This window comes from Corapipo altera, unplaced genomic scaffold (genome assembly GCF_003945725.1).
Source record: "Corapipo altera isolate COAL_440 unplaced genomic scaffold, ASM394572v1 71, whole genome shotgun sequence".
NCBI lineage: Eukaryota > Metazoa > Chordata > Aves > Passeriformes > Pipridae > Corapipo > Corapipo altera.
This window is the reverse complement of record NW_020884916.1, coordinates 3,327,947-3,349,853: the sequence shown is the minus strand read 5'-3', so window position 1 is coordinate 3,349,853 and position 21,907 is coordinate 3,327,947. Positions and strand designations below refer to the sequence as shown.

The window sequence follows — 21,907 nt, the reverse complement described above, 5'->3', positions numbered from 1 at the left end:
GTTTCCCATCACTATACATCTGTTTCCTTTCCACATGCAAACATTTTCTCACTTATTACAGTGGTTTTGTCACTTGGATTCTTCAGAGTGGTTTCCCCATATCCTTCTGCTACATATTGCAGGTTGGGCTTGTGATTGGCAACTGAAACATAAACACACATTTATTGTTATTATTATTATTATTATTATTATTATTATTATTATTATTATTATTATCTGCAGAAATGCCCCAAAGGAATTAGTTTATGTTGGTTAAAGCTTTTTACCTTGTCCATTCTTCTCATGGCCTGGACTGTCTTCATTAGATCTGGATTTATAACTCTCCAGTGTCTGCTCTGAAACATCATTTTCTGCACAGAAAACAAATGTAAATAAGAGAATGATTTTTTTCCCACGACTCTTTCTCACCCTCTGCCTTGAGCATGAAAATCCTGAGGGCCTGGTTATGAAATGGGGTTTCAATCAACCTGACCAGCTCAGAGACAGGCTTCACACAGCAATTCCATGGTCAACATTCCAGGGCCATCACCCACCTCTCTTCCACACTCCATGAGCTTTTTTCAGCTTCATCAGGAAAAGCAGGACGATGATGAGCAGCACAAAAATCAGGGCAGCCACCAGAATTGGCAGCAAGAGGTCCTTCTCCTTCTTTATGATGCCTTTGGATTTGGGATCTTGCTCTGGAACAGAGGCAGAGGGGTATTAGTGTTGTGAAATGTCCCGTGAGCCTCTGGTAATTAACACAATAACCTGGACCAGGCCAGATGAACATGATAGAGGAGCAGAATTCACCTTATTTGACTTAATTTTAGGATATGAGCTCAATTTTTTTATCATATGAATAAGAAAAACCGATTGAAATCGGTGGACTTGTGCTCTGGCACAACAAACAGCAAAATTTAGCTTTTTTCCCCCCTAGATGATACAAATGGCTGTGTTTCTGTGGTCTCCCCCAAAATTACAAGCGTTACAAACATTACCCTGGTGCACTGACAAAGGGTTTGGAGGGGGAAATGTGGTCAGAGAGACCCAGCCTGGTGTCAGAAAGCTCCTTTCATGTTTGGAAGCTCATTAAGAAGTTCCTACCAGCAGTGAAGGTGGAAGTCCCAGTGGTGTTTTCAGGAGGCACTGGGGCTTCTGTCCTGGGAAGTTCCTCTGTTGTGACATTTCCTTTGGATGTTGTCTCAGTCCCTGGAGGGAAGGAAAGGAGAACAATATTTCTCTGAAGGACCAAGAGATGCTTAAGAAATGTGTATTTTCCCAGCAGCTTTGAAGCACCTGGGACTTCCCCTGACTTAGAGCTCTGTGCTCACTCCCCTGATGCTGGATTTTGTTTAAATCTGAAACTTTATGAGCAGAAAATCCTAAGAGTCCCTTACACATTGTGGAACTCAATGGTTCCCATTTACGGCCAAATTAAAACAAAGCTGAGCTTTGACTCTTTGGTTGTTTGGGGGCTTTCCCTGTCCATCAATTTGCTTCCTTTGCTGGGAAAACCTGGAGTGAGTGTGTAAACTTCTTCTTAAAGGAGATATTTTGGTGTTCATATCCCTGGCTACTCCTTTAGTGTCTTCACAGCCCCCAGTGGTGCAGTCCCAGGGTGACAATCCCTGTCCTTTGCCATCACCCCCCGTGTCTGATGATGTAAATCATACCATTGGGGTCACCATAACCCGAGGAACCTCCCAATTCTTCATCTCCTGATGAAGCTGCTGATCCTTCAGGCCCTGCAGGGACAGAGAGACAAGTTCTGACTTTCTCGTGGACACAGACAATATATCCTTGTGTAATTTGATTTGTAAAGCTAAAATGATGATGATGCACCAAAACTCTGCATTTTCCTCCCTCTCAGGTGGGTGAGCACACCTTGTGAAAGCCACACAATCACAGAGTGGTTTGGGGTTGGAAAGGACCTTAAAAACCAAGTAGTTCCACCCTTAAAAGATTCAGGCTCCCCTTCCATGTGTGTTTATCAACACATGCATGAATTGTTTATCAGGCTGTGGCCGTTCTGTGATGTTTGTAATCAGCAATGTAGCGCTTTTGAACAAAAATAAACAAAGAGTTCGTGCATTTTTAAAGCAGCAATTGACTTTTCACCCCTTGGTGGGGTTTGGCCAACTTCTTTGGGCAGTGGAGCTCTTGATTCTGCTGGAAAGAACTCAGTAAGTGCAGCCTGGTGCAGGCACAGGTTTGTGTTGTTGCACAGTGCCATCTAGTGCAACCCATCCAGAGGATCCCAGCCCGGATCCCACCATCCTGCTGCAATCTAAGGAGAGAGGCTTTGGCTGCCTGCATGGCTGGAAACTGGGAAAGCAAGTGATAAATGCTGTATTTAATGTTCCACAGTTCTTTGCAACGTGGGATGTAAAGCTGTTCTTGCAGCATTTCCACCCTGGTTCGGTAAATTCATGTGACAGAGACCAAACTTACAATCAGATGTGACATCTGGTGGGAGGTTTTGCTGGGTTGGTGTTGGTGCTGAGCTGGAACCTGCTGGACCCTCTGGTGCTGCAGGAGGGCTGGTTGGTTGTTTGGACCCTAAAGGAAGCCCCCCCCAAACACGACAGAAATCAGAAGACACACTTTGCCACTCGAACTGAGCCTGGAAAAGCTAAACCTGCCCTACAAGCTCCGTGCTCTGGGCTGTTTGGGTTCTCTGTCTGATCTGGGGTTACACTCACAGTCCTACTCTCCCACCCTCAGTTTCTCTGCTCTCTGAATATATTTAAGGCTATGAAATGAGGAATAAAATGAAGGCAAAGCACTATTCTGTGGGTGTCTTAGAGCAGAGGCCATGCTGCTGTTCAGACCTGACCCTGAGGAAGAACTCCAAATTCTTTTTGCCCCAGGGAACCTTCTCCTTTAAAAACAGATTCCACACACAGTGCAGCAGACTCTGGGCTTTGGCTTTCCCTGTGTATCTGTGCAATCCTGACCCCCTCAGAGCAGTAGGATGGGAAGGAGCTTGGAAGGAGCTTGGAGTACCCGTCCTGGGGAGGTCCTGGAAGTGGAAAGATGCCATCAGCTTCTCTCCCCTCAGGGCTGGGTGGTGGATGATGCAGCTGGCTGTGGCATTGGGCCCGTAGGAGAGGACTGTCAACGTGCTGGTTGTGCTCCATTTCTTCCCATCAGATCCCAGCTCGTGCTTGGTGTCACCTGAACATTTCAGAAAACATTGAAGTGCTTTCTAGCCGAGGGCAATTGGATGAAAACCCTTCCAGGGCCAATCTGCTTCACCCTGCTGTGCTGAAGCAGCACCTGATTGCTGTGCACCAGTGGTTTGTTGTGCAAATGGATTTCAGGGGAGCCCAAAGGTCATGTTTTCTTCCTCCCAGCTGTTTTAAGTGCAGGCCTGGCTGCGCTTCCTCTGCTCAACCCAAACCCCAAACCTCTGCTCGTGCCGTGACTCACACGGGGAAATTCCCCACACACCATCTGGGGGGAAATGTTCACACATCCACTGGAAATTCTGGGCCTCACCAGACACAATAAATTGCTTTTTGTGGGACACTGGGGAGTCTCAGTGTCAGAGAATGTTCCTAGATGCTTTTCAGTGGTGCCCAGTGGCAGGATGAGGAGCAATGGCCATAAACTAAACACAAGTTCCATCTCAACAGGAGGAAGAACTTCTTTCCATGGAGGTGGCAGAGCCTGGAACAGCTGCCCAGGGAGGGTGTGGAGTCTCCCTCTCTGGAGATATCCCAAACCCACCCAGATGTGTCCCTGTGTCACCTGCCCCAGGTGACCCTGCCTTGGCCTGGATGATCTCCAGAGGTCCCTTCCCAGCCCAGCTATTCTGGGATTCTCTGTGCTCTGCAGCACAACTGAGATCAAGAAGATTTTCAATTCTATGTGACACCCAAGGGCGTTGAATTTGTGTTTTAGCAGCTGTGCATTTGTTACCCCAACCACAAAAATAAAAAACCCCCGATTTTTGTGCAATATTTGTGCACATCGAGAAACATGCACAGTTAATGTTGATGGGCAATAGTTACATTTGTACTAAATAAATATTTCTGTAACAGTTCTCCATCATCCCTGCAGTGCAGGTTTGACTTTTCTCCTTTTCCAGCTGGGGGAAGTCAAACACAAAGATTCATTGCCTTGCCAGAATGAATTAGGGAGAGCTGTGGAACCTGTCTGATGTAGCTCCTACTCCTCCAGGTAATACTGACTGTATTTATATGATTTGGAAAAAGAAACGTGTATTTCATGTGACACAGAGGTGTGTTTGAATAGCCCTGGTGGAGAGGGAGGTATTTTAGATGTGGTGGCACAGTAATTTCCACTGTCTGTTTATAATGTGGAGGTTCTGATGGTTTCCCTTATCCCTTAAATGAAAGAAATTCCTTCTTTCCAAATCAACTTCTGCAGATAATTCACTGTATCACTCAGACCAGTATTTCCCAACCCTCTTTTCCATCCCCAGCAGGATCATGGAAGAGCTCCAAAGGCTTTCAGAGTGGTTTTTGCTGGGAAAGAAATAATCTTTGTCAGCAACAGCTCAGTAATTACAGCTGGTTTGCCCCTGCTGAGCCCTGGTGGAACTCAGGTGATGCTGGTAATTAAGATTTATTAGCTGTTTTCTGATTGTTATAAATATTTACAGTAAGTGATTAAAGCTGAGGATGGAAGGGAGAAGAAGGAGAGGCACTCCAGGCCTTCAAGGAGGAAGAGCACAACTGTTAAAGTAAGTGGAGAAATGCTTTGTTGGATTTATGGAGGTGTTTACTGTCTGTGTTGTGATGCCACAAATAATTCACTTTATCAGGCCAGAACTGAGGTTGTTTCTGATTTGAGGAAACCCCTGGTTTTAGAAAAGCACTGTGAAAAACATACATAAAAACTCAGGGGTGGCGTGTTGCTTCCCTGAGCACTTTATTTGCATTAATGCCTTTGTATTTGGCAGCCTGGGTTTTTTTATTCACTCCTGATTTCTCTCTATGTTCAGGCCAGCACACTTCTCTGTTGTTTTCTTGAGCCTTAGTTACAAAATAGCCCATATTGGGGCCAGAGGAATATTAGAGGCTAAGCTTTGAATATGTTGCTTGATGATGCAAAATACTAGTGAGAGCTTGTTAATGTGTGAAAGAAAATACATTTGCATCTGGGAGTGTTTTTCTCACACTTTGATGCAGTTGTGCACCAGAGATAATAAGGCAGTGATTTTTAGAATAGTGCTATTTATAGTAATCTGAGAATAGCAGCTCTTTATATAGGTAAATGAGCAGAAGGGCTGCTGGTGTGTGTGAGCTGCTCAGCAAAGCTGAGGCAAATCTGGCTGCTGGTTCCAACACAGAAATATAGTTATAATGGATTTGTTAAGAGACTTTGTACTGGGGAGTTGAAAACTGTGCCTCCAGGGGTTTGGGCTTATTTTATTCCAGTGGAATTTCTTGCTCTCCAGGGGTTTTGGTGCCAGGTGTTGCTGTTCTGTGCTGAGTTTGAGTGAAGCAGAGGAGCCTCTCCCTTGCACAGACACGGGGATTTAGTGCTGCCCAGGCTCCAAACCTGCCCCAGGTTGTACTAAAGGAGTAGTAGGGGATGAGCAGTGGTCCAAACTGATGTGTTGCAGAAGGTGTTTCACCCTCCAGTATTTTTAAGCTGCCCAAGGCTGGTAAGAAGGAATTGTTGGTGATCAGCCCTTGAACACTTACCTGGGAGCTCCATCCCGTTGTCCAACAGCCAGGTGACCCGGGGCTGGGGTTTGCATCCTTGGGTGTAGCAGGACAGTGTAATGCCTCTTTCTGTGTCTTGGGATACTTCCAGTACTGGATTAGAAGGGGCAGCTGTGGCAGGAAGATTTAGAGTCAGTATTGGGGCATCTTTCTCCTCAGTTTTCTGAGTGGCTGCACACAGAGCATCGTCTGGGGGGGCTCAGCTAAGCCCAGGATGCTGTTGTGTTGAGCACCATTAAAATTCCAGGCAAAACTGCAGGCTTGGAGTTGAGGAGCTGGCTCTGTTGTCCTGCTCCTCTGGAACAAGCAGGGGAAGGGACTTACCCAATACCTCAACAGGCTGGGCCTTGCTTTTGAAGGGTTTGCCATAGTAGAAGCATCTGTAGGAGCCTTCGTCGTGCACTGTGACCTGGGACAGCTGGATGGATAATTCATCCTTGGAATAATGGATGAGTTTGTACCTCTTGTCTCTTAAAACTGTAAGGAAAACAAAACTCAGCATGCCATGTGTGTTGGTACGTAAGAGGAAGGCAAATAATCAAAGCATTGGTGAATGAAGACAGTTTTTATAATTGAATTTTTAAAATTCCTCACTTAATGTAGCAGAGCAGTTTTTAATGAAACCATCTCCTAGGATATCTCTACTCTGCTGTACAGTTCTTCTCTCTCTTGACTTTCCAGTCTTTATTTCATCCCTCCTGGATGACTTAGAGGAGCCCTCAAGGTCAGGCCAAGTTCCTGGACTTTTCCCACCATTGCAACACAGAAACTGTAACTTTCTGCCCTTAAAATGAACCGAAACTGGGGGTGTGCACCAGTCACAGGGAGAAAAAGACCTCAAAACCTGTCTTTTTATTTTTACTATTTTTTTTTTTTCAGCTGAGGTTTTTGTAAAAATACAGAGCCTGGGAGAAAATCACTTCCAAAGTGATTAAATACTAAACAATTCTAAGATAACCAGGATGTGTTGTGTTTGTAGCTGCAATGAGACTGGAGGGAACTGATTCACAAAGTGGTTTATTGGAGAAGCCACGAGACAGAGGCTCCCTGTGGTGACTCAGAATGGAAAATGAAAACTTCCATGTGCAGGGTCAGCTTTGGTTTCTCCTTAAACAGGAACTGTTTTCTTTTGTAATAGAAAAGGAGAATATTTGGTGTGCCTGACTTATCCAGGATCCAAATGCTTTGCAAACTCTGGTCCTTGTGGGTGTTGTATCATGTGTCTGACTGAAGGGTAATTGTGGGATGTTGGAATTATGGGGGGAATCCTCAGGTGATGGAAGTTTTGTTCACTTGGGTTAAAATCTGCTGCTGTAGACACCCATGGACATGTCCTTTCCCTACCCTTATTAAATTGTTGTGCCAGCTCAGAAAAACTCAAGCATCAAAAGGGCTGAAGCTTAAAAGGTGCAGATGTTTAAAAGTGGAGATGGACAGAATCAAGTGTCTTGGTCCAAAATTGCTTAGAGTTTGTGGACATAAAGAACCTGTGTAAATAAAGGGGATTTGCTACCCTTGCCTACCTCTGTGGTGTAAAATAGCAAGAATACAGATATATGTAAAAACCAGAGATAATGGAGAGAGGATTTCCCTCTGGATTTGCAGATGAATAGACTGCAAGAGGGGAGAGGAACCCTTGCCTTAGGCTGCTGGGATTTTGGGGACCTGGATGTCCAAGCAGCACAGGGTGGGTTGCAAGAGCCCCATTTCCCACCTGGATTAGCTGTCAGGGGCTCAGCATGTAGTTGACTTGGATCCCATTTAAACCTGAGGGTTCACACCCTGAGAATACTGAACCTGGGATTTTGGATTCCCCAGGAAACAGTTCCACATCCATACAGGGGTGAGTCACTTCAAATGGCTAATGGGCACCCATCCCACTTGCTCTTGTGGGATGTGACTGAGTAAATAGGAACAACAGTTACTCATGGCATTTTCTGTTTAGAAACATTGGCAATATTTAAGGGAAGCATCAGTGAGCTGGTTTGGTGTGGGTGTGACAAGACCTGGTGGCTGTGATTCCCAGAGCAGCCTAGGAGGACTTGGGCAGTTTCAGTGGGAGTTGGATAACCAATTTGGATAAATCCCAGTCATTATTATCATTAAAACATACAGGATTTAACAAGGAATGTTTAACAAGGAATGCAAATAGGGAAGGCCAAAACAGTGCTCATCTTGCAGAGCTGTTTGGTCCAAAAGGAGGAGAGACAAGGACAGAGGGAGGTGAGGTGTAGGGAGTGGAAGGGAATGCAGTAACTGTAGCTTTGGCTTTGTCAGCACATCTAAAAAATCACTGCTTGTTTCTAAAAGCTTTCTCTTGATGCACTCCATCCAACCAGGGTGCCCAGGGCTTTCAGGCACATCCACCTCTGCCTCTCCTGTGGGGCCAGAGTGGGGTTTAGTGCTGAGCTCTGGGTGCTGGGGGGAACTACAGTTCACTGTCTTGCTATTTTTTTCCTTAAATAATTCCCTCTCTGGCACAGTCAAATATGAATCTCTCACACTCTCCTGTGTATGAAGGGCAGGAGACTAGTAAAAGCTCCAGTGCCAGACCCCTCCTGGGGGGGTTTCCATCTCATCACCTTCCTGCCAGAAAGGGCTCCACTGTGAAAGCCCCTCGAGGGGTTGGGTGGTGGGTGAGTGAGATCAGGAGCTGGCACAGCCCACCCCGAGTGACCCCCACCCCCGTGGAGAGTGGAACAGCAGCTCTTCACACTCACCCTGCTGGCTGTTGAGAAAAATGGTGAAACCACGAGGGTTCAACCACTGCAGAGCAGAGCTGTGGGCAGCGCTGGGGGGGCTGAAGGTGCAGTGCAGGGTCAGGTCTTCTCCTTCCTTCACAGTCACAGTTTCACTGCCAGCCCCTGGAAACCCCCCTGCCACAGCCCAAGGGGGGAAAAAAAACACCTCTTAAAGTGTGACAATAAACTTCACAATGTTTTGTACACAGTAATACTGCAACTGTCCTTTTCCCAAGGGTTTTTCTGCCCTGGGAAACTTGCCAGTGTGGTTGTACTGATAAAAATCAATCACAGTCGTTAGAGAGGTCAGTGGGGACTTGTACCAAAGGTTTGTGATCAGTACAACCAGATTTAGTTATTAAATGTTATTAACCATTACAGGAGTGGTAGTAGACCCATTTAATGCACTTGCTCCCTGCATGTTAAAACAAGCATTCATTTTCTTTATTCCATTATTGGAACTCCAATGATCTTTGAGGTCCCTTCCAACCCAAACCATTCTGTGGTTCTGTAATTCTGTGTTTCACTGAGGAGCTGTTGAATCTGATTTGCAAGTGTGTGAGACTGAGCAATGAAGGATTTTTTTCAGCACCTCTGAAAAGTGAGGCTTTTTTTATTCAGAAATCATGATGCTGCAACTGCTTGGAAACTTCTTGCCAAGATAAGATCCACAAACCTGGCCTGGCACAGGTTACTAAAATGAAATTTCATTCTCTTCTCTCAGTTCATTTTACAGTAAAATGTCTTTTGCTCTCTCCAGACATTCTAAGATATATAATGTATTCTGTGAAAATATTTGACCTGGAATGAATTACCTTCTCCAGAAAAAAGGCAAGCCCTGGAGAAATTACTAAGAGCAGTGCCTGAGTTGGAGTTAAGTAAATAGGCAGTAAGAGGGTTTTGCTTTTCATTCTCTTTTTATGTGTTTTGAATTTATTTTCTAGGTAGCTCTTTGCTGCAAGTTCCTACTGCACATACAAGCACTGCAGTTTGGGGAAACGAATCTTTCTGGGCTTTGGGAAAGCTTTTCGTGTTCTTGAAGATTTTAAATATATCAGAAATGAAGCTTTTGTAGAGCATCGTTGCTGGAAACTGTTATTTTCCCACTGGAAACAGGGGGAGGACTTGTCTCCCTGTAAGACAGTTGTTACCCAGGGGGGTTTGTGGCCCTTGTGGAAGGAGGTGCAGTGTTGTTTGAGTGGCAGGGGAGGAGTGTCTGTGGTTTTCCATGGGGCCTTTCTCCATCATGATGGTTTCCCGTCACCACCAGCAGTGTGGGGTCTCTCAAATCACACCTCTGGAGGTGAGAACAGCAAGACTGAGCCAGAAATGGGGGTGTTGTTTGCTTTTCTGAAGCAGAGCATACATGTAATTTCCATGGGAGCCCATGGCTTTGCTCAGCCCATGACTCACAGGTCAAATCTTCCCTGCACGGGGGGCAGTTGGACCTGGTTGTGATCTTCAGTCACTGGGGAGTGGGAGATGCTCCTGTGCCAGCTCCAGGGGACAGGGCTTCTTGTACCACGTGTGCCCCACTTGGAAAAGTGAGTCTGGCATCAAATACGGTGAAATATCCACCTTCTGGGCAACAAAGAGCAACAATTTTGTGCTAGAAATTGCAGGGTGCACTGAGCAGAGTAATTCATGCCTCTGGTTGCTGTTCCAAGAGCCCCCAGGAAATGCACTGAGAGCTCAGTGCACTGAGATGTGCACTCAGAGCAGAGCTCTTTGAACCTGTGGCCCACACAGACACCCTGTTTAAAGGGTTATTTTTGAGCTGTGAGTGGAGCTTGAGTGAATTGTGCTGCCCAAAGCAGCCAGTGGTGGTCAGCAAGATCCAGGTTCATCCTTCAGGAGTCTGGCAGTGAGGGGGGAGAGGGTTTGTACTCTGAGCAGAAGCTTCTGAGGGGATTAGCAAGGTATCAGCAGCCCTGCTGTGGTTTCTGCTGCAGGAACTGATAATGGAGAGAGACCACATTCATTTCTCCTGCACAGCTCAGGAGTGAAGCCTGCAGGAATCCTGAGCAAGGATCACTGTCCTGCTGGTTTTTTCCTTAAATCTCTCCCTGTCTGACACAGTCAAATATGAATCTCTCACACTCTCCTGTGTATGAAAGACAGGAGATTAGCAAGGCAGGTATAAGCTACATCCTCTAGCAGGAGCATTTAAAGTGCTTTTCTTTTTGCAAAGTACTTTGCAAGTGCTTTTAAATTATTCTGACTTCTATCCAGCCTCTTTTTCCACAATGCATACACAGATATCCAAGCCATGGAAGGTAAGCAGTGATCCACTGTCCCAATTTCAGGGAGAATCCCTTGTTATCTCAAGTCTGTCACCAGCTGCTAGGAGGTGACTTGGTCTCACAGATCCTGTTTTTTGGAGTCAGCTGAGACTCAGCTTTGGGAGCAGAGTCACAATATCTCAGTGTCAACCAGAAAACAAGGCAGCAAAGCTGGAACTGTGGGAATAGAGCTCTCCAGGCTGGACTGGGCATAAAGGGGAGGTGGAGTCAAATAATCCAGAGGTCTTACCTTGCACGAGGAGCAGAGCCACGGTGTGCAGCACCCTGGTGACAGTCATGCTGTGCTCTGGGGACAGGCAGTGCTGGCTTCCTCTCTCTGCTGGGGCTGCTGAGCAGCAGCAGGTCCCTTTTCAGCACGGGGGGGAGAAGATTTCCCGTGACTTCATCCCTACCAGGGTCTCTGCCCCTTCCCTTCTCGCCGCTGTTCCACTCTCCTCTGCCCCCACCTCACATTTCCCGTGTGTTGGCGACTGCTGAGAAATCAGTGACCTCACAGGCCCCAAAAATGAAACTGGTGGGTGACAGGATGGGGGGACTTGGAGAGATGCACGGGGGGGGGGGGGGAGCAGGAAAAGGGTAAGAGAACCGTGGCCCTGTGATGCTCCAGCTGCGCCGTGTCCAGGATTTCATTCCCAAAATGGGAAGGCAGAGCAAGGTGGCTTGAAAATCTGGCTGTGTGGTTTAAATCCCTGGGAAAAAAACATCCTTGTGTCACTCTGCTCTTGCCCCTGGAGGTTTGTTTGGCTCTTTTTGCAGGGGTGAAATAACGAGAGAAAGGTAATTTTGCTGTGTGTGGCTCTCCAGGGAGGGCAGAGCTCTGGTGAGGTGGTTGTGAAAGGTTTGCTGAGCACTGAGCATGGAGGGCAGGGATGGGGACAGTGAGCAGGTCCCACAGGACTGGTGGCACAATTTGGGTTCCCCATGTCCCCTTGCAGGTCTGATTATTTCAGGAGTGATCTGAGACTTAGAAAACCTTCTGTGTCCCCTTGGGCTGTGATTTATCACAAGATTTATCCACGTGTTTCATGGTGTAGCCACGTGTGGTGACTTCCAAAAAGCTTTGGCACATCCTCTTCTGGGCTTTCTTTGCCACTGCCCAAAAATGGCTATTACTGTCAAAATAAACTGACTTTAATAAGGTCAGAATTATGGCTTAAAAGCTGTGTGCACTTGCAGGATGTGGGCTTGAGGGAAGTGGACAAAATGGTTAATTATAAATGCATTACTGGTTTGGCTTCTAATTTATTAGAAACTGTTTCCATTAAACTTTCAGGTGCAGGGAAGTGCATCATCCTATTAGTGTACATTTGATTTATAGAAGTTATGGCTTCTATGTTAATCATAATATAATCAATTTTACTGGGATACAGAGCTGCAGGTCATGAATTCATGGAGTTGGTTTGAAAGGGAAGAGCCTCTCTGGCTGATAAAACTATTGCTGGATTTTAAAAAAATTCAAATTAAAGTTAGCAGTGCTTTGGATTTAGAAAGTTGTGCTTCCATTCCACACGTGAAATAAGTCTGGGGAGGGAAAAGGGAGCAATGAGATGAGACTCCAGGGAAAACCACACTCGAGAGGGTTTTGTGCCATCTGCTGTCAAACGGATGAACTTCACCATCAGTGCAGGGAACTAAAACGTGCCTCAAATTCCAACACACTCCAGAGGAAAACTGGAATAGGAAGGGTGTTTGGCATCTTTATTAAATCACCTATGAGACTTTTTTTTTTTGTCTGACTTCCGAGAAATCTATTTAATGTCAGAAGCGAATTAAACTGCAGTGGTTGTTTTAACAGTTGTCAGCACTCGAAACTGAGATTAAAAACAACCAACCAACCCCCCACCCCCCCCCAAAATAAAAAAATACAGATGTCACAGGTAATTACAGCTATTTTTGGCAATACAATTATTGGGTTTTTTTAAACAGCAAACATTTTTTTTTCCCCCTCAAATAAATACAATCTGTTCACACTAAAAAAAAAACCACAACATAATAAACAGAATGCTACAACAGGTTGAAAATGAAACACCAGAAAAGTTGATAACATCAAGTTTGAAGGGATGTCACCGAGTGAAATATATTTGAATGGGAAATAATAAAGGAACTGGCTGTGTGTTTTCTGTCAGGAAGCATGTGCAGGTCGTGAATATTCCCCAGGGAACAAGTATTTGAGGAAGTGGTGAGCAGCAAGTAGCAATTTAGGGTGTTTGCAGCCAATCACACCTCCTGCTTAATTACATTTATTTTCTTCATTGATTCACCATTTCAAGCATGTCTGCCCCCACCATCTCCTGTGTATTTTTAACTTAAAAATAATTTCTTCTGTGCTCAGGCTCTTTTTTTAAGAAACAAAGCAAACCACAAACCAAACTCATCCTTTGGTGATAAAAATTATCACTCTCATGGTAACATTGACACTAAAATCTAATATCAGAGGGGAGAAGGAGGCTCCTGCTCTCAGCCAACTTCTTCCTGAAACTGTTTAATCTGAGAGAAAAGGGAAATAACAATATTTTTTTAAATTATTATGGTCTGGATCCTCATTTTGCATAAAAAAGCAAAGCTCTGGGATTTCAGTTTACAGTGTCAATTTGACTCATTTATTTCTCTAACCCAACCCATACATTGCAATTCATGAAAATACTGAATTAACAATTTATTCTTGGCAGCTTTATTCCTTAATTAGGGAAAAATCTGGGAACTATTTGCCTCCTCCAGCCTGATGAGACTGTTGGGATCTGATGCAGCTCAAAGTGAAGGCAAGGGAAAGACTTGACATAGATCAAGTCTAAATTTAGGACAAAACACTGGAGTGACTTAAATACACATTAATGAGCAGCAATGGAGTGAAAGTGAAGCAGCAGTTGTTTTGTACCCTTAATTTCTCAATTAAAAATTTAAAAGAAACACATTTTTATTCTTTTTTCCCCACCCCCCCAATAAACCTTAGCAACATGAGACAACACAAAACCCCAAAGAGAAATCAAAATGCTAGAAGAAAATAAGATTTTTCTTTCTTTCTTGACACCTAATTGGAGACAAGACTACAATTGTCAAAATACTTTCCCAAACATCAAAAAATATACTTTTTTTTTTTTAAGAAGAGAGTATTTTACCACTACCTTCTCCAACAGAACATTCTTCTGTATCACTATATGCAAAGAGCAGCTTGTGCACTATTCAAATTGTGCATTCAGGTTTTGTTCCCTCTCTGTTTCATGCTTCTGCTTAAAAAACCACAAACTTCTTTTAATGTCACTTAACTGCAGCAGGGCTTAAGCAGCCTCCACTGCTTTGTACAGGCAATAAATACTATAATATAATAATTTTATTGCCTCCACTGCTTTGTACAGGCAATAGATATTATAATATAATACTATTTATTGCCCAAATTACATCTGGCTGGCCCCCAGCATGAAACAAAAAACAATCTGGAGAATTCCACATCAGGAACCAAATTTCTTTTGGCGTGATTGTCAACTACTTTAGTTCTTAAGCGTGGAGAAAACCAAGCCAGAAATGCTCTTCAGGATGTCTTTACACAGCCCAAACCAGTTTAAATTACAATTAAAAATTAAACCTGACAGTGATAAACCTGCCCAGGAGCAGTTTGCTCTGTCATCCCATGAATTATCTCCCTGACTTTGCAGTTACATCCCTGGGTTGATAATGCACTTACAAGTGGCCTGGGGTGTGTTACACAGGCAGAAAGGTCCAAATCCCAGAATATTCCTATGGATGGTGACAGTGGACAGGATTTTGCACAGGATGAGCTCTGTGCTGGCTGGAAATATGTACAGAATCTGGTGGTCAAGCTTGATTAAACCCAGAGACAAGCTGAGCTTGTCTGAGTCTGGTGACATCTGAGTCTGGTGCATCCCGGTTTTGCCTCGTTTAGGAAGAGGGAATTGCAGTTTGTGACTCCTGCTTTGTCCTGGCTGCTGGAAGGGCAGCTTGGATGTGTCCTGGTGGAGGTGGGACCAGTCCTGCTGAAGGCTGGATGGCTTAAAATAAATCAACACGAGGGCAACTCTGATCTAGGAATACTAAACCTACATCAAATTGACCCGTGTGCCGTTCACACATTTCAAATGAGGGCTCTGACACTTTCTGCAGAGGAAAAGCAGAACAGAAGGATGCTGGAATGTCTCCCTGGTACATCTGAATGTGCCTTTGATGCTATTTTTTTATTATTACCTTGTTTTTACTCTTTGTTGCCCAGTGAAATTGTTGATGCCCCATCCCTGGGAGTGTCCAAGGCCAGGTTGGATGTTGGTCCAGTGGAAGGTGTCCCTGCCCGTGGTAGGGGGGTGGAATGAGATGAGCTTTAAGGGCCCTTCCAACCCAAACCATTCTGGGATGATCCTATTTCTGGGAACACTCAGATTTATGGCTCAAACCAAGAAAGGGCTATGCCTAAATAGCCTAAATTTCTTTCATCCCACTTCAGCACAATTTTAAGTACCTTCTGACAGTGATGAGATCCATGCAAGTGTCTGCAGCAACATTTTCATCCAAGGCTGATGACTTAGATAATTCTAATCCAAAAAAACCCCAACCCTGCTCTGATGCCACTTTATTCTCTAAACTACCCACTGTGGTGTATTTTGCCTTCTCCTGTGACACAGCTGGCACTGGCATCCTGCAGGCTCTTGCACCAGGAGGACCCCTCTTGTGATTCCAAAGATTTCAGCTAAAGCTGGAAACTCTCCTCTTCCCCTTCTCCCAAAATCCTAACCCTTCCCCCAATGGATAAATAGCATCTTCATAGGCCAAAGCATGTTGCTCCTAAATTTAAGTGTACTGGGTTTATGTTTTTTTTCAGCTGCTTTGTCTTTATGACAGATGGCACTTGGGAATTAAGGGTAAGGAAGCAAAGCACTGAATTCCAGCATCTTTTTGAGTTTCATCATTCCCTCCTGGAGAAAGCTGCTTACTGCAGAATCTCACCAGGGCTGACAAAAAAAAAAAAATAGCTCCCAGGGGACAGAAAGCCACCCCTGTGTAAATGACCAGCAGAAAAATCTCAGTATAAAAGGGAAAACCCCTTTTTTGAAGGGAATTGAAATGGCATAAATGCTTTAGGCTGTGTCTGTGCACAGGGATGGGTTTCAATAAGCAAAGTAAAGGGAAAAAACCAGCCAACCCTGAACTTTCTAAATCCTCCAGGTTTGGTTGAAATACGCTTATCTTATCTCCACTTAAAAGAAACTGCTCCCAGTCTTTGTTCACAACACCTTTGGGTGCTCGAACTTCACCTGTAACTGATGGGAAATTTGGGATTGTCCTGTGCTGCAGGTCAACATCCCTCAACCTCTGCATCCAGCACAACACCCACCACAGTGCTCAGACACAGGAGAGGAACCAACCTGCTGCTGGACCCTCCTTTGCAGCTGGTGGTGATGAAAAGGTGCTGAGAATTTGGGGGCTGTGAGCGCAGCCCCCTCTCACACGTGGTGCTGGAGGAGCCTGCTAATGCTCTGCAAAAATAGTAGTGAAAAAACACCAGCCCCAGCCTCCTGAATGCTCCACTGACACAGTGCTGTGTGTTCCTAATGGGGTGCAGATGGCAGTGAAAGTGTCACCAGAGCTCCCTCCCAGGTGGGAACATGGCTCAGCACAGACTCTGTGCTGTGCAAGACCTTCAAACCTGTATTTTAATACCTTTTTTTCCCCTCAAACCGGTCCCTTTTTGTATTTTAGTTGTAGATGAGACTCTTTGCGTGACTGTGGCTGTGTGAGATACACCAGGACAGCTGCTTGGGTGACCCCCTGGGCATGGTATGACTGTTTTTTCCACTGTCAATAAAACACAAGAGAGAAGAGACATTCTCCAACGCTTCCAAAGGCCATGGGTTGGGTTTTCCTGGCTGGGGTGGCTTTGCCTATTCCTGCAGTAAGGTTTCTCTCCAGTTAAAGCCTCCAGTTGGTCCATGTGTGAGAGGGAGGATGGGGGGGTCTGTGAGCTGCCAAACACCCGTGTCTCCCAGTTCTTCACAGGAGCAAAACCCCAAGTATGGAATCTGTGGGAAGACAGATGGAAAGAGAGGTAACAATAAGCAGGGATTGAGCTGAGCTGCCCTCAGGGGTGAAGTCCTGCTGTGCTGCTGAATCATTTCACCTTCTTCTCTCTTTCCCTCTCCCCAAAGCCCTTTTTCCAGAAGGGGATTGTAGGACTCAGGTGTGACAGACACTGTGCACCTTTGTATGTGTAAAACTCTGTGGAAGACAGATTATAGCCTTGTATCTTGGTTTAAATATGGGTCAGGAATCAGGTGTGACAGACTGTGCATCTTTATGTGTGCAAAACTTTGGTAAAGACAGATTACAGCCTTGTATCTTTGGTTTAAATGCAGGCCAGGAATCAGATGTGATTGACTGTGCACCTTTTTATGTGCAAAATTCTGGGAAAGACAGATTACAGCGTTGTATCTTTGGTTTAAATATGGGCCAGAAATCAGGTGTGACTGACTGTGCACCTTTGTATGTGCAAAACTCTGGGAAAGACAGATTACAGCCTTGTATCTTGGTTTAAATGTGGGCCAGGAATCACCTGTTACTGACTGTGCATCTTTATGTGTGCAGAATTCTGGGAAAGACAGATTATAGCCTTGTATCTTGGTTTAAATACGGGCCAGTTCACACCAAAGGTGCTGGCTGATGTGGTTCCTAAACCCTGAAGGCCAGCACAGCTCTGCAGGGAAATATGGATCCTGCAGATCAGCTCAGGATACCCCAGTGGGGCCTGGCAGTGGGCAGTGCCCTCTCCCTGGGCAGGGCTGGAGGAAAGGAGTGAAGGTGATAAAAACCCATTCTAGTTTTCAGTCCTTTCCTATGACAGTGAGGGAGATGAGAAGGGGGAGTGCAGGTCAGAAGTGCCCTGGCCACTGTGGTGAGGGGGTTCTGGGCACTGTGGGAGTCTCTGCACAGCCCCTGGTCCCCACAAAACCACAGCAGAGTCACTGCCAGCCCATCTGGAGGTGGGCACCTGATCCCACAGTGACAGCAGGGACACTCTCAAACCATCAGCCTCTCAAATCAACTTTCTGCACTCCCCTGACTGCTGAAAGGAGGGAAACTCAGGCAGAACAAAGTGTCTCTGCCTGGCAGAGCAGATTTCAAATTTCTTTTCTCCCTGCAAAGCCAGAGCTTTGCCCCTCGGTGGGAATTACCTTCCGGACCATCTGCACAAAGTCCTTGGAGTTCTGTGGAGACAGCCCTTGGAGCTGGCAGGTACAGGCCTCCAAGGAGGATGCATGGGCCACTATCAGGATGTTATTTCCTGAAACAAAGGGAGAAAAACAGGTTAAAGAGGGAGAATGAAGCCAAATTTAGGCACTGGTGCACAAGATCAAGCAGACCATGAAAAAACCCAGTTTCAACTCATCATGTAACAACACATCAAGCTGTGCATTAGGGAGGAAAAACGTGATTTATTAACATATTTAAAGCATTTCTCAATTTTCAGAATGATGGTTAACCCAGTGCTACTTAGTTTTTGATGCTTTCTGAAGAAAACAAGAATTGCAGTGAGATTTCAGCTGTCTGGTGAAGCAGGTGCTTTTTGCCTACACAAACATCAATTCCTGTTCCAACAAACACTTTAATTTCTCTTGCTGCTTTTCCACTGTGGTAATTTCACATTTCCATTTCCAAGCTCCTTTACAACCAATGCCCCACTGTGCTGTTGAAGTTTTGTGTGCAAACTATTAAAGGAAAAGCTTAGAGACAGATCAGTGAAATGAAATGAGTAGAAACACCAGACCTTAGAAACATCCCATTTCTATGTTGTGAATGAAAAATAAGAGCTAGAGTTGGTTTGGTTTTTTTTAAATGTCAATATTGTGCTTGGAGAAATGTTTTAAGGTCTTTATGGGGGATATATTTCAGAGGAGGAGCTCAGATAGGGGAGGGATGATGCTGGGAACAGACAGCAGAGTGCAAAAATAGCTCATTTATTCCCTTGGGTTGGGTAGGAATCTCTAAAATACCTTGTTACTTAAGTTTATGGACCTTTCTCATAAGGTGAATGCATTTCAACTCATAGCTCTGACACTTGCAGGAGTTTCCAATGTCTCTGGGAGGGGGATGAGAGATTCAGGTGTGGGAATTCTCCCTCTTAGGAAGGAAAGGCTGGTCAGGAATACTGGCATTCACATCCCAGCCAGCCTGGCTTGTTTTTTCAGCCCCTTTGCAGCACTTACCTTTGCCTTTACATTCACTGATGATTTCCTTTGTTACTTGGTAGCTTCTGCTTATGTAGGTGTCATAAGATTCAGAAACCACCAACTTGCTGACAGGAATATGAGGTCTGTGAGCAGAAAAACACACAGTAAACTGGAAGAAGCAATAAAGTTCTGAGTGCAGGTTATGATTCATCTCAAGGTATCTGTTCTTTAACTCTCCTCTTTCCCTGAGTCCCCAGAACTTGTGCCAGGACCGCTGTGATGATTTTTAAACTTCAAGAATGAATTTAAAAAGAATGCTTTGAGATAATTGGGGAAAATGATAATTGTTTCCTCTGATGGGGATCACTTAGCGAAGGCAGCTGGGTTCCTCCTGCAGTAGAGATGCTCCTTTGAGTTTCTTTAGGCAGGTTTGTGGAAAAAAAATTGGTTTATAATGAGCCGTTTTCACGTCATGTTCAGCCCAGCAGCCTGGAACCTGCTCTGAGTTTATTTCGGGAGCCTCAGCAACTCTTCCAGGCACTGCCTAAACTTAAAAAAGACCCTTCCCCCCCTTTTCTGCTACCTGTAGGTTGTATCAACGCTTAGAGTAGCTGCAGCTAAATCCACAGGGGGGATCCAGGCAGGTAGTGTGTTCCCAGAGACCCACTTGGTCCACTCAAACAAGCCTGGCTCTATCCGGATTTTCAGGTTGTTCTCCTGTTGCATACCTGGAAAAGGGAGAGAAGAGGCCAGGGATCAATGGAAGCAGCTGGGGAGGGAGGCAGAAAGACTTGGCAGCTTTAACACTTCAGTTTGATTGTTCGTGAATTGTTTTAATCAGTTGATCAATAGCAGGTATGGAAGATGAAATATTTAATATATGTACTTGATGTAAGAGATGCCAGGGAATGCAAACCTCTGGCTGGCAGCTACATTAAAATGAAATGGCAATTAAAAAAGGGTTCTTTTGTGCTAATATAAAATATATTCCCATGGAGATAATCCTCACCCTGAATTCCCCTTCCCCTGGGTCTCCCATGTCAGTGTTTTACCCAGAAAGTGAGAGGAATGTTGTGTGTTCTCACCTTTCAGGATGTTGTGTGCTGTCTGCACACACCTCAGGGATGGGGAGCTGTAGATGTAGTCTACAATGGTATTAGTTTCTAGCAAGGCTTCACCTGCAAGGAAGTTTTACCTCCTGTGAGTAAAATCAGACAAGTGGCACTGCAATATCAACAACAACCTGCAACCACCCAGCAAGGAGCTGCTCAGGTCCTGTCTCCCCTGGGTCCAGCCAAAAAGCAACCAGTGTGCTCAGAAAAATTGGAAAGGGCTTGGATTTGATTTGATTTCATTTATAAGCTGTAAATCAGTGATTCAACAAAACTCAAACCCAACTTAATTCAATTGGCTCGACTCTAGTATAAATTACCATTTCATTACACAGGTGGGAGATCACTGAAAATTAGATAAGAATCAGCTCCACTATCAGGGTTATTAATATTCTTGCAATGCCTCAGGGAACCAAAGGAGAACAGGGATCTGCACAGGCTTGTAGGGAGCAAGAATTACACTTTTGCTCTGTTTGAAGAGGCAGGACACAGGAGTGGGAGCAAGAAGGGGTCAATATGTCAAGGTCTGGCTTCATGTCAAGGTCTGTAAATCTCTTGAGAGAAGTGGGTGCCCCATCCCTGGAAGTGTCCAAGGCCAGGCTGGACAGGGTTTGGAGCAACCTGGAATAGTGGAAGGTGTCCCTGCCCATGGCAGGGGGTGAGACTGGATGAGATTTAAGGTCCCTTAATTTAGAAGTCCCAGTAATTTAGAAGGAGAAGGGTAATTTAGGAGGGATCTACCACCCCTCCCTCACGGGGAAGCTGCTCTTTGGTTTCAGTCATCAGAGGAATTCTGGCTCCAGCACCACCAAGGTCACACTTGCAGCTGCAGTTTTGTCCTCAGCCCCCTCCAGTGCCACCAGCAAAGTGTGCTCAGACTGCCCTGCTGTCATGGGCATATTGCAAACCCTGCTGCCATGTGGAGCCCGAGCATCCTGCAGCTGCACAGGGATTTATTTCTGTTTAAAGAAGCAAGTGTAATTTTAGCTGCCCTACTTTGGCTGTGACCAAGGGGAAGGATCTGAGTCTGAGGAAATGCTGAGTGCTGAGGCTTGTGTCTTTGTGGGGCTGGGCTCCTCTAATCACAGCACTCTTTGGCCACCAAATGGTTTTCTGTCTATGCACAGAGAGGCTCAGAATTCAGGGACAAGGATGGGGGGAGTGGGAGAACACTGGAAATAATTTTGACTTGATAATTTATGGTTTTGATGACATAAAGCCAGGCAGCTCGAGAAAAGAATATTGGGGAGGCAAAGGAAGATTGTGAAAGTCATGGCAGGAGCATGTTTTGCATGAGGTGACTGTCACCCTGCTGGTAATAACAGTGTATTCCAAAGGCACCCACTCTGCTGATGGCTCCCATTTCATCCCATGCCCCAGATTTCCTGCTTTGCCTTTTTCCTCAGCTGCAGCAGCTGAAGGAGAAAAGGTTTCCTTTGAAAGAGAGAAAAATTGCTGGGGAAGGTGAAGGGACTTTGTAAAGCTCCTGGAAACGTCAAAATCTCATTTGTTCAGGGAACCCAATTCATTTTTTATTGCCTTGCACTTTATCTTGGCTGAGTGTGTGGGAGGAAGACAGCAAAGCTTCCTGGGCAAGCTCTCCACAGGATCCTGGAATGGTTTGGGCTGGAAGGGACCTTAAAGCTCATCCATTTCCACTCCCTGCCATGGGCAGGGACACCTTCTACTAGCCCAGGTTGCTCCAAGCCCTGTCCAACCTGGCCTTGGACACTTCCAGGGATGGGGCAGCCACAGCTTCTCTGGGAATTCCATCCCAGTCCCTCACCACTGTCACAGGAAAGATTCCTTCCCAATATCCCATCTATCCCTGCCCTCTGGCAGTGGGAAGCCACTCCCCCTTGTCCCAAGTCCCTCCACCCCTTGTCCCAAGTCCCTCCACCC

General features: G+C 45.4%; 2 protein-coding genes across 2 annotated transcripts in view; both read right to left on the bottom strand.

The window, feature by feature from the left end:
• Positions 1-2: 2 nt before the first annotated feature.
• Positions 3-11,003, bottom strand: CRTAM (cytotoxic and regulatory T cell molecule). Its single transcript, XM_027655550.1, has 11 exons — positions 10,955-11,003; positions 8,402-8,557; positions 6,006-6,158; positions 5,661-5,792; positions 2,989-3,159; positions 2,434-2,541; positions 1,656-1,727; positions 1,087-1,191; positions 534-680; positions 267-350; positions 3-142 (listed from the first exon to the last, which is right to left on the bottom strand). Exons 1-11 carry the CDS (start codon positions 11,001-11,003, stop codon positions 12-14), a joined length of 1,308 nt encoding a protein of 435 aa, XP_027511351.1. The 3' UTR covers positions 3-11.
• A 1,394-nt stretch (positions 11,004-12,397) lies between these two features.
• The window catches only part of UBASH3B (ubiquitin associated and SH3 domain containing B), a 65,250-nt gene continuing 55,740 nt past the window's right edge, over positions 12,398-21,907 (bottom strand). The window contains exons 10-14 of the mRNA XM_027655549.1: positions 19,979-20,071; positions 19,477-19,621; positions 18,930-19,036; positions 17,898-18,007; positions 12,398-16,748 (exon numbers count right to left, since the gene is read on the bottom strand). Of these exons, the coding sequence (XP_027511350.1) occupies positions 16,611-16,748; positions 17,898-18,007; positions 18,930-19,036; positions 19,477-19,621; positions 19,979-20,071 (593 nt within the window). The 3' untranslated portion in view covers positions 12,398-16,610. The remainder of the gene's footprint in view (positions 16,749-17,897; positions 18,008-18,929; positions 19,037-19,476; positions 19,622-19,978; positions 20,072-21,907) is intronic.

What these genes read in the sequence shown, in the direction of transcription:
- CRTAM (XM_027655550.1), bottom strand. Translation starts at nt 11,003, where the DNA reads ATGACTGTCACCAGGGTGCTGCACACCGTGGCTCTGCTCCTCGTGCAA. An exon ending in ACCAGATGTCACATCTGATT is followed by an intron (nt 1,728 to 2,433) that starts GTAAGTTTGGTC and finishes CTGTCCCTGCAG; the next exon opens with GGCCTGAAGGATCAGCAGCT. An exon ending in GACTTCCACCTTCACTGCTG is followed by an intron (nt 681 to 1,086) that starts GTAGGAACTTCT and finishes CCTCTGTTCCAG; the next exon opens with AGCAAGATCCCAAATCCAAA.